This window comes from Miscanthus floridulus, chromosome 2 (assembly GCF_019320115.1).
Source record: "Miscanthus floridulus cultivar M001 chromosome 2, ASM1932011v1, whole genome shotgun sequence".
NCBI classification, from domain to species: Eukaryota; Viridiplantae; Streptophyta; class Magnoliopsida; order Poales; family Poaceae; genus Miscanthus; species Miscanthus floridulus.
In genome coordinates, this window is record NC_089581.1 from 32731750 (window position 1) to 32744082 (window position 12333).

The 12333-nt window shown below is 44.5% G+C and overlaps 1 protein-coding gene across 1 annotated transcript; it reads left to right on the forward strand.

Annotated features, from left to right (window-relative positions):
• Window positions 1-7553: 7553 nt before the first annotated feature.
• Window positions 7554-11984, forward strand: LOC136538374 (phosphatidylinositol 4-phosphate 5-kinase 1-like). Its single transcript, XM_066530352.1, has 8 exons — window positions 7554-8766; window positions 8856-9023; window positions 9140-9305; window positions 9619-9729; window positions 9805-9998; window positions 10078-10208; window positions 10285-10378; window positions 11129-11984. The coding sequence occupies exons 1-8, from the start codon at window positions 7763-7765 to the stop codon at window positions 11415-11417; spliced, it is 2157 nt and encodes a 718-aa protein (XP_066386449.1). The 5' UTR covers window positions 7554-7762; the 3' UTR covers window positions 11418-11984.
• Window positions 11985-12333: the final 349 nt, after the last annotated feature.

A 12333-nucleotide genomic window follows, 5' to 3' on the forward strand; every position in this document is an offset into this window, starting at 1 on the left:
TCTCCAGGAACTTCCAATGCATTTTCACGTCAGTCAGATCAGATGTTTTAAATTTTTCATAGTACTCCCTCCGTCCCAGAAATAACGTAAATCTCGCTTTTCGAGGTAAAATTAGTGTAGGTGTAAAATTACGCATTTGCTGCTCATCTATCATTCTAGACATGGCTGTCTTCTAGAATGTTCTTCTCATGGATGATAGTGTTAGTCATGTAGGAATATTTTTAATTAGTGGGTCCCATTAAAAAAAGTGATATCTAACTCTACAATTACATGTTTTTTGAGACAAAATTTGAACGCTAGAATTACTTGTATTTTGACATAGAGGGAGTACAAACAAGTACCGCCGCCTCGATGAGCTTCTATTGCTACTCTCGCCTGATAGACTCGCCTGCATCACCGTGTCTCTTTTCGTGCGCCGCTCGCTATGCCGCGGCGCGTTACTGCTGATCGGATTTTTATTTTTATTGTTTATTGTTGATGATACACACATGGTGAAATTTAATCCCTGCAACACACCCTTGTAATAATCAAACGTGATCGGATCGTCCAGGACATGGATGTCAGTCTCAAAGAAAGGTTTAGGTCACGCCTCGGTCTCTCCAAGGCAGAGAGAGCCAGGATGATCGAGATGCATTCTTGTCGTACTGATCTGTCAAAGGGGGAAATATAAATAGAGCATTGTAGTCTACTACTCGGTAGGCGTGTATGGCACCCGGGTACGTCGATTGATTTGATCCGCATATGCGCGTTTTTTTATGAAAACCCACAACTTTGAAAAACAAAAGAAAGAAATATATGGCCATGAAGCCACAACTTAAACCACGTGGCCCATTTGGACGTCAGAAACTTAATTCATGCTAGAATCAAATTGCTACTGCTGAATTCTTGCGAATCCTTTGTGAGATCTCTAAAATCAATATGCCCTAATAACCTCTATCCTTAAAGAAATGTAATTCTTGATTCGGTCTAAATCAAACAATCTTAGGTTTAATTAAATTTATAGAAAATTATATCAATATTTATGACTCGTATACTATGAAAATATATTCCATCCATAATTTAATGATACTCAGAAGCATTTGGTATCATGAATACTACTATCTTTTTTATGTATAAAATTAGCCAAAGTTATATAGCTAGAATTGTATATCTTTTGTAAAGATGGAAGGAGTACCTCAAGACTTGATTGGCATAATGGGACCACTACATCTATAGCTCCTTATCAAGTTTTTATTATATTTCGGTTAAAAATGAAAATAAATAATAAAAAATATGGAGGTGGAACAAAAGCAATTATACACCTTTTTAATGTTGTAGATCAATGGGTTATTATTTGATCTTCTACTAAAATAGTCTTGAAGCTGTAGCAGATGTCAGTATACTGAAGGAACAACGGTCTAAAACTATATTTGAAGATTTTCTTAAAATACACCTTGCATTTATAAATGGAGTCAGCATTAAATACTTAAATTATGTATCATATTGACTGGTCATTCCTATGTACAGTGTCGCAGCAAGGTGTCGTGCTACGGTTTGGTGCCTCCATTAAACGTGATATTTTCATAATAAAGCTTATCTTGATATGACACGGTGTTAAATGATATTTTCACAATTTATTTACTTTACATTAAATTATTTATATTCATAAATTTATGATATTTGATAGTACATTTAATTATAAATCTAATTATCTAAAGTATGAATTATTGACTATTGAACTTTGATATGTGTATGCGTCTTATAAAGGGAGAGTATCGTGTCTTTGATCCTTTAGGTTCATTTTCAATTTTCACATAAAACCAATGCCATAATAATTTTTGGCTTATCCTTTTTTTAGAAAAGGTTCAAACAAAAACAATTTAGACACTTTTAACCATTTTCATCCCAACCCGTATACATTTGTTGAATGATTTACGACCTAAATAAATAATAACATATTGCGACCCTGTAAACTATGTATAGCTCATCTAATAGAGCCTATTTACCTGGACTGATATGGTGCTCGTATTTTTTTGAATTTATTACAAGGTTTAACAACGTTATTTTCTTATGGTAGACGATGTACTCGTCAATAGTGCATCGGCTATGACCAGAAAATATTAACATATAGCATGTGAATATTAACATATAACTTGTGATTATAGGAGTAGGGTCTACGTGTGTGTAAAAATATTAACGCAAATAGAGACACAAGACATGTGGTAAATTTCCTCCTTGGATCTTTCAGCACACTGCACACAAGCAAACTAATCACACAGATCCTCGCATATCTCCGATCCATCTGTTTCCATCTCCTCCGGGCTATATGCCTATATCCCTCCGTGCCTGTTGGCCGATGTCGAAAAGGGATAGACACTCATGAACACATCACCTTCTCCCTCTGGTTATCTCATCCTGATCAGAGCAAGCATATTACTGCCATAAATCGGCCATTTTTTTTAGTAAAATTTCCAACGCACGCACCTCTCGTTTTCCTATATAGCCACGCACCAGTCGTCACTGTTAGCCGGTTTGGAAATTGTCACCGGGCAAACTAAAGCCGGGGTTCCGACAGCAACGAACCAGTGATACCAAGGGAATCACCGCCACATATCCCACGAATGGCTTAGACTCCGATGCGTGTCGCCGGAGTTTTCGTTAAAGAAAAAACCAGCAAGGTTTCCAGCGACGCCAGGTGAATTGGCAGAAAACAACATGTACTCCGCGAAAGCAGACTGCTTCGGTTCCACCCTCACGTCATTTTCCCCGCGCGTCGTCAGGCCAAGCTCCTCGCGCAGTCGCGCGCCGCAACCGCAGGGAGAGCGTACGTGGTGGCTGACTGGCTGTCGAGACAGCATCGAGCCCAGGACGGCCGGCCGCCAGCGTGACCCCGGTTTTGTACTGGCCGGCCACCTGGGCTACGAGGAGAGCGCATGCGTCGCGATCGATGATGGCATCGCGCGGGCGGAGCACGGCGGACGCAACACAACAGAGAACAAGCCGGGCTCGTCAGGAATCTGGTGGCGTTGTTGCCGTTTGTAACGCTTTCGGCAAGCGGCGGGTGGGGCGGCATGCACTTGAGGTCTGCTGTTATGGGCAAAAATCACCCCAGGTCTGAAGCCTGAACTCGACTCAACTGGCGGCTGTCTGATCTGAATCTCGTCTGGTCGGTGCTCTCCCTATGTTGCTGTTGGCTAAGCTCAATTTGCATCCCACGTGAACTGCTTTGTTTGGTAGGAAAACTGGGGCATTGCAATTTGTATAACAAAACAAATAAATGGGCGATGGCCCCTTCAGTTTCAACTCTTCTGAAGCACGGCCAAAGTTGACGTCACGGTCTATCTGGATGCATCTTCAGGCTAAATCAGCAGCCAGAGGCTCCAAGCGGACCAGGCGCACCTGGTCAACGTCCTATCATCAGCAGACACTGGTTGTGGTTGGAAGGCGCAATCTGAACACCAACAGCGACGTCTGCATGGGGGAGAAAAATGATAAAAAGGAAGGTTGCCAAGAAAATCATCTCAATCTGCGGAAGAGGAAGCATCGTCCACAACAGAATCATAACCATTGGTCACTACCAGTTCAAGGGGGCGCATATATAATCCACCAACTCGCTATACGACCCCCCGCGGATTAAACAAACCCACCAAACTAATTCCGTGACTTGGGCAGTTCACACTTTTGCAGTTTGCTTTAGTTAGGTTAGCAGTCTGTTCGTTTGCTCGGATCTAGCTTGGCTTATCAGCCAACGAATAATATTTTTCTAAACCAACAAACAGTAATTTCAGCCATGGCTTATAAATCAAACCAGCCCAAACGAACAGGGCGTAGATCCTATGAGTCACAATAATACATTGTATGAGTAGCACCGATCATGCGCAGGTTACAATATGTAGAAACCGTACAACAAGATTGGCATTGAGCACCATCCAAGGCTGGTGCTTGACAGTGACTAAGAGCCCAACCAAGGATCTGCTTTGGATGTAGATGCATCGATAGGATACAATAATCACTTGCTTGTTGCTACGATGCATGAGTGTTGGCCCTAAAAAATATCCCCAAACAATTTCTTAAAATATGCATATTTAAGAAGAATTTTGCAATTTGTTAGCAACACGAAAGACTTCCGCGTCAATTTGTTACATTGCAGATGTTTGTAAATACCTAACATGCTTATGCCAAAGCCACAGAAACTTGGCCACGTTTGGTTATCGGTATGGGTCACTTTGGAACACGGGATTCTCAAAAACACAAGTAGTACTTGAACCTTTTGAATTATATGGAATACAAACACATGAATGGCCGTTTGGTGGAACCTAGAAAAAAAAATAAGGATCGAAGAAGAGAGATAAAAATGGAGAAAGCTCTCCAAGAGTTTGGAATCCAAAATTTAATGGAAACAAGACATCCCACATCAATTTCATACGAACTCTAGAAGTTCAATCCATTATTCTAAAGGGATCCATATGATTTTTTTTACGCTTTGAAATGCTAAGAAATCCATTTTTTTCTTCGTTCCAAAGGGCGCCTAAGCAATGATATTTACTTCTCAGCTACTTATGTACTTTTGTATTCCTTTTCTGTTATCTAAAGAGGCTCGCCATTTTGCTTATTTTGCTGGTTATATAAAAGCATCAAACAGAATGTTCCATGCCCGTTCACTTTTCTTAGACCCCTATGCTCATCTTTTGGAGAAACCATGTTGTTATGTTTCATGTTTACATATATATAGTCTTACCCTATTGCTTACGTTCACGTCGAGTAGACACAAGTGCCGTAAAAAGTGACAAACTTCATTTGATCTGAACGTAGTTTCGTCTCAATCACTTCGTCTACGTCTATTTTCCTCTTTATACCGCAAATAGGTTCATGCTTCCATATTCTTGCACTACCAAGAAGGTATTTTGTGAGTTGTAACCAATATCACCTAGCAAATACTGGAGTAGTACGTTTTTTGAAAGTCACATACTGTATCCTATGATGTTGAACAGGAGTTAAACAACATTTCCACTTTCATGCGTAAGAAAACAATTATCTCATAGTGGCCACTTCTAGGGAAACTTTATCTTTATCATTGATATCTAGTCTTGTTGCATTGCATATGTTTTGTGAATACCATGGATGACATCTCAAAACCAACAGATATCTAGTCCGATCTAATGCTTGTAACTCGACAAAATATGTCCCCCTTTCCATTCGCACCTTTATTTCTTTGTATTATTATCTAAAGATGTCATGCTTCATTACTTAGCCTCTTAGTCATATTATTTGATGGCACATTTGTTGTAGTAAATCCTAATAAAAACACCTTAACCGGTATACATTTTAAAGCATGCTTATTCAGTATGGAGGGGACATCTTGTATTCCTACAACTAGAAGAAATCATCATTATATCATGTTGCGTCATCGCATATAGGAGTTACCAAACAACGTTGGTTCATCCAACATTTCTACTTCAGTACATTTACGCCACAGTGGTCTCCTTTGGAGAAACCTTGTCGTTACGCTTAGTACTTCTCTTGTCGCATTACGTATGTTTGTGAATACTACTACATATAAAAACCAACAAATCTCAAGTTTAATTAGATGCTTGCTGGCCAAAAAATATGCCCTCCTTTGTGTTCACATCTTTTGTCTCGTCTGTGTTCTCCAAAATACCCATGCATATGTCGTTTTGACAGCTTCATAATATAATTTGTTGGCGTCATTTCTCCTAGTGAAATCTCAACAGAAACACATACATTGACGAACATATCATTTTGAACATGGCTTATGTAGCATGATAAGACACCCTATACTCTACAACCAGGAGAAATCACCGAATCGTATAATGCCATTGGATAGGAGTTCCATATAATCATGGGATCATTTGATATTTGCACTTTGGCACGCAAGAAACCATTTATGCACAACGGTCGTATTTGGAGAAACCTTGTCGTTGCACTCTTCTAGTGCCATCGCATTACGTATGCTCATTAATATCGGGATGGCATCTCAAAACCAGTTTTGATCAGATGCTCATAAGTCGACAAATTTTTTGCCAACTTTTTGTCTGAACTTCCGTTTTCTCTGTTCCCTCAGTTACATTTGGAGAAACATCATTATTACGCTCATCTACTGTTGTCGCATTAAGTATGCTCACTAATACTAGAGATAGACGTATCGAAACCAACAAAACTCTGCTTTGATCCTATGCTTGTTTGGAGTTTGTTTTCTCCATGTTCCCTAAAACGCTTGATGCTTCCTTTTCTCGGTGGGCAAGAAACCATTTATACCACAACGATTGGATTTGAAGAAACCTTATAATTAGTGCCTATTTGACATGGCTCCTTTGAAACTCCTCTGCTGGAGCTGGAGCAAAAGCATCCAAACTAGTTCCTCCTCCATACGCTGGAAACATCTTCGACCCCTCATACGTATGCCAAAAAACAGCTCCTCATATTCTGGGTGTTTGGTACGGCTCGTCTGCTGAAGCTGTTAAGTCATCAAATTTTTTGCCAACTTTTTGTCTGGACTTTCGTTTTCTCTGTTCCCTCGGTTACATTTGGAGAAACATCATTGTTACGCTCATCGCGTTAAGTATGCTCACTAATACTAGAGATGGACGTATCGAAACCAACAAAACTATGCTTTGATCCCATGCTTGTTTGGAGTTTGTTTTCTCTATGTTCCCTAGAACGGTTGATATTTCCTTTTTTCAGTGGGCAAGAAACCATTTATACCACAACGATTGGATTTGAAGAAACCTTATAATTAGTGTCTGCTTGACACGGCTCCTTCGAAACTCCTTCGCTGGAGCTAGAGCAAAAGCCTCGAAACTAGTTCCTCCTCCGTATAATGGAAACTTCTTTGACCCCTCATACGTATGCCGAAAAAACAACTCCTCATGTTATGGGTGTTTGGTACGGCTCCTCTGCCGAAGCTGTTACCAGAGCAAGAGTGGTTGTATTTTTGTTTTCCTTTGCGTACCCTATAAAAATTGAATATCCCTTTTCTTATGAGGGCACATTTCTTCAAAAATTCCTCTGATAAAAGCACATTAACAAATATTTTTGTTTAGAAACGGCTTACTCCTGGTGCAGTATCGCTGCATAGGAGTTGCCATTCATCAAGCCTTTATTAAACAGTCTATCCGACACCAGCCACCAAGCCGAGCAAAGCGAAGCCAAGCATGCCTGCCCAGATGAGTCAATCGGACACGCTGTCAACACCAAATGCCGGCGGCCCCAGACGTCAGTTGCCGAGACACGGCTGGTCCCGTGGGACCGAGTGTGTCTCTGGATCCACCCCTCGCACCCAGACCCAAACCCGAATCCTCGGCCGCTGCGGCACGGGCGCGCGTTGCGCCCACCGACCCCCGACCCGTCGCGGACGACGACGACGGGGTCCACTCGTGACTCGTGCCGCCCCCGTGGCCCCACCACCCAACCCAATGGGCCATTTTCCGTGAACTGCCCGGGCGTTCAGGAGATCCGCGCGGGGAGCCTCCCGTTGCACGCCGAGCCGAGGAGCCGCGCTGATCTCAGCGAGGCCTGGGGGCAACACGGTAAAAAGGCCCCCACCCCCTCTGGCTCCTCCTCTTCCATTCTATCCTCTCCCCTCCTCCGACTACTTCCCCTTGCACACTAGTGTGTGTAGCAGTGGTACTAGTTCTAGGCCAGTACTGGCACCACTCGTAGCCCAGATCAAACGACCAGGTAGCATAAATCCCGAGCCCCAAATCGCAAACCCTAGCCGCTCCCGATCTGCAATGCCGCGTGCTTGAGTGCGAGCGCGCGGGGGATGAGGCGGGTGGCGCCGGCGATGATCGCCGCCGGCAGCGCTGGCGGCGAGGAGACGGCGGAGGGTGCGGTGGTGGAGAAGACGCTGCTCAACGGGGACGTCTACCGCGGCGGGTTCTCCGGCGGCTCGCCGCACGGGAAGGGCAAGTACGTGTGGGCGGACGGCTGCATGTACGAGGGGGAGTGGCGGCGGGGCAAGGCGTCCGGGAAGGGCCGCTTCTCGTGGCCGTCGGGCGCCACGTTCGAGGGGGAGTTCCGCAGCGGCCGGATCGAGGGCCAGGGCGTGTTCGTCGGCCCCGACGGCGCCACGTACCGCGGCGCGTGGGTGGCGGACCGGCGCCACGGCGTGGGCGCCAAGAGCTACGCCAACGGGGACTACTACGAGGGCCAGTGGCGGCGCAACTGCCAGGACGGCCACGGGCGGTACGTCTGGGCCAACGGCAACCAGTACGTCGGGGAGTGGCGCGCCGGGGTGCTCTCCGGCCGCGGCGTGCTGATCTGGGCCAATGGCAGCCGCTACGACGGGGTCTGGGAGAACGGCGTGCCCAAGGGGACCGGGGTCTTCACGTGGCCCGACGGCAGCCGGTACGTAGGTTCCTGGCCTGGAAGCTGCGTCGACTTGCCGGCTATAAGCGGCACGTTCTTCGCGCCGGTCGGCGCTGGGGCTGCTGGTCTTGTGAGGAAGAGGTCCTCCGTGGAGGGTGTGGGGGAGAAGGCTACCCCGCGGATCTGCATCTGGGAGTCGGAGGGCGAGGCCGGAGACATTACCTGCGACATCGTTGACGCGCTCGAGGCGTCCGTGCTCTACAAGGAGGCGGCCGCTGTCGCGGGAGGAACAACGTACATGCGAGCACTGCCCCAGAGGAATACCCGGCGAGCAGCCAGTGGAGTCCCACGCTGGGCGTCGTCGGCGGCCACCACGCCGGAGAGTAAGCGACCCGGGCAGACCATCTCCAAGGGACACAAGAACTACGAGCTCATGCTGCAGCTGCAACTGGGTATCAGGTGAGATTTAATTCTGTGCTCTCACAATGTGGTCTGGTTTTGGGAGAGGATGTGGAATTTGAGGTTTATTATGGTTCTGCATCTTGCAGGCATTCCGTGGGAAAGTCTTCGGCTGTGCCGATGCGAGCACTGGAACAGGGCGATTTTGACCCAGGGAAGAAGTTCTGGACACGGTTCCCACCAGAGGGTTCGAAGGTCACACTACCACATTCAACTGCGGAGTTCCGGTGGAAGGACTACTGCCCCATGGTGTTCAGGTTTCTGTCTTCGACTCTTGGTCTACCACTTCATCTGTGTGTGCTGCGGTATAGCTGCACGATCTGTTCATCTTGTGCTCAGTTAATTACCTGGGGTGTTGTATTCTGCACTGCAGGCATTTGAGGAAGTTGTTTGCTGTTGATACAGCGGATTACATGCTTGCGATCTGTGGCAATGATGCTCTGAGGGAGCTGTCTTCACCCGGGAAAAGCGGGAGCTTCTTTTACCTTACCCAAGATGACCGATTCATGATTAAGACAGTGAAGAAATCAGAAGTCAAGGTAGTGTTGTTGTTTACCATTGATGTAAACATGCTAATTGGATTTGTAGCTAGTTATCTTAATTTGTGTTTCTAATTAAATTGGATTGTGGGATTGGTATTAGATTGAGAAGATGTTTTTTTCTTGTTGAGTTCCATGTGACACTGCCTTGCAAATTACTGTGGTTGTTTTTGTGCAATTAACCTAGTTATTTTTTGTTCTACATATGTTAGAAAAGCGCTGCTAAAGTACGAAGTACAATTAGTTACCAAGAAGAAACCTGTTTTTCCTGCTTTTGCAGAGGGGCTAATTTCCTGCTATTTTGTTGCTGCAGCTGCTAATTCGAATGTTAAATAGCTACTACAATCATGTCAATCGATACAAGAACTCATTAATCACGAGGTTCTATGGTGTACACTGTGTGAAGCCCCTTAATGGACAAAAGGTGTGATATCAACAACAATTACCTTTTATTGCAAATTTTCACAACAGTCATGGTTCTTACAATTCTTTTTTCTAGGTCCGATTCATTGTCATGGGTAATCTGTTCTGTTCAGAATACCAGATTCATCGCCGTTTTGATTTGAAAGGTTCATCCTATGGACGAACAGCAGACAAGTTTGAAGATGAAATTGATGAGACAACTACACTCAAGGACTTGGACCTCAATTTTGTCTTCCGGTTGCAGCGATCTTGGTACACCGATCTCCATGAGTAAGTTCAACTTCTAAAACTTATAGGGCATCAATGTTACTTTCACTGGAAGTTAATTCTTACAGAGTTAACTGTGCAGACAATTGAGACGAGACTGCGATTTTTTGGAATCAGAAGGGATTATGGATTACAGTTTCTTGGTAGGAGTTCACTTTTGTGATGACATCTCTGCCTCAAAGATGGGATCATCTACTTTTACTGCTTCTCCAAGTAAGTTAAGGCTGTTTGATTTGGACCTTGACAAGGTTAGGTACCTGTTCTAACCATTGTGATGATCCTTAACCAGAGCTTTTAACAAAGAGTGAGTCATTTCAAGGTGGTGGCACGCCAGAGCTCTGCTTCTCAGATGATGATTTTGATCTGATACCTGATTGCCGTCGGTATGTTGCAGCATTTTATTTAGGGACCTGTATGCATTGTGCATTTTGCATATCATCAGTGCTGCTACCAGCGTATCGCTTTGCTTTATGTGATCTTAGAAATTGGATAGTTTATTAGCCTGATCTACCATTTTTATATAATCACAATTTGATCCTTTATGTGGGTTCCATTCAGTGTTTTGGTGCACAAAATGAATATGCGTCATCTTGGGAACATGTTCAAATTAAATATAGCAGATTAGCAAGTTTTGGCCTGTGACATAACTGCAGTGCCAACCATGCAATTGGTTGATTCTAATTGGTTGATTCTTGTTTTAGACTATGACAAAGAGATTCTTGCTGATAAAAAGACATAATTTATGCCTGTGACATAACTGCAGTGCCAACCATGCAATTGGTTGATTCTAATTGGTTGATTCTTGTTTTAGACTATGACAAAGAGATTCTTGCTGATAAAAAGACATAATTTATGCTTTTGCTGCGAGGCATAAAAGTTTTGTCCATGCCTTGATAAGTTGTACCTGGTCGCCACCTCATAAGAGACTTAAGAGTTGTCATCATAGCGCAAGCTTCATTGCTGTCCACTTGGCTTACACATGGATGCATTTAGGCACTGTTGGGACCTAGTTGTTTGCTTATGTATTATAGATGATTGCCACTTCCAGTTAAAAAGCATCCAATGCTCCAGACATTCAAATAATATAATTTAGCCGGTTCTCTAATGTCTCGTGCCAATAATATTTTTTTCAGGAAACCTTTGATTAGACTGGGTGCACACATGCCAGCCCGGGCAGAGCAAGCATCCAGAAGGAGCGAATTCGACCCGCTTCTCCTAACAGGCGTGGGGTTCCTATTCCCCGACGTGATTCTCTTTTTCGGGATAATCGACATCCTCCAGGATTACAGCTTAAGAAAGCGGGCCGAGCATGCTTACAAGTCATTACAGACAGATCCCAACTCAATCTCTGCCGTGGACCCGAAGCTCTACTCGAAGAGGTTTCAAGATTTCATCGGCAGAATTTTTGTGGAAGATGGCTAACAGGCATCGGGTAGAGATGAACCGTGAATTCCATGCGAAGGCCAGAGCACCTGTAATGATTCCGGTGCAGTTTTTTTTGCGGGCAGTAAACAACATGCAGATCCGGTAAAGCAGCAGCTCATCGGCTGGGTGACCTATCGTGAAGCCTCGGTCAGTAGTGAAGGAGCAAATTTGCCGCGAATTCTTTCCGGAAATCATTCGAGTGGCTGAATTTTGAAGCGCAGCCATGGGATCGCAGGTTTTTGTCTGTAAATTATGTGATTCGGCGGGTGGCGGGTGAGAGATTGGTTCTTCCGACTCCATTGTAGCAGTAATTTTTTTTCCTCCTTAATTTTGTTGGGGGTTTTCTTTTTTCTTTTCCTCCCCTTCTATATTCTATATATCATCGGTCCGATGTAAAGAAAGGGGCAGGGAGTTTTGTTTCCAGAAAGAGGATATTTAAGGCTGCAGCAGGCAGTGAACAAATAAGGTCATGTACAGATACACCCTGATCCTGGGAATGGGTGGATTAGAATTCAATTCAGCATCTTCATGACCCGTGGGTCCCAGACCACTGCTTCTCCCTCTCTTTTGTGTTGTTGGCTTCTTCCTTTCCCAGTATTTATCGTACCTTCCCATAGCTTTTTGCAGGCTGGATGGACTGAGAGGTGATTCTGGGGAAGCTTGCAACATGCAACCCCTTGACCTGAGCCCTGAGGGCCGTGTGATGTGTCAGAGAGAGAGAGAGAGAGAGAGAGAGAGATGAGTATTGGAAGTGGGAAAAAGTGATAGGAGAGGAGGGGGAGCATGAAAAGACGGGAAAAGGGGGGCACCGTGGCACAACACAACATATGTTTAGATTGGAATGCCGATCTTGACTATCCTTTTCATTCGTATAACGCCCAAACCTCGAATTTCTCTGCTGATACCGGCAGCT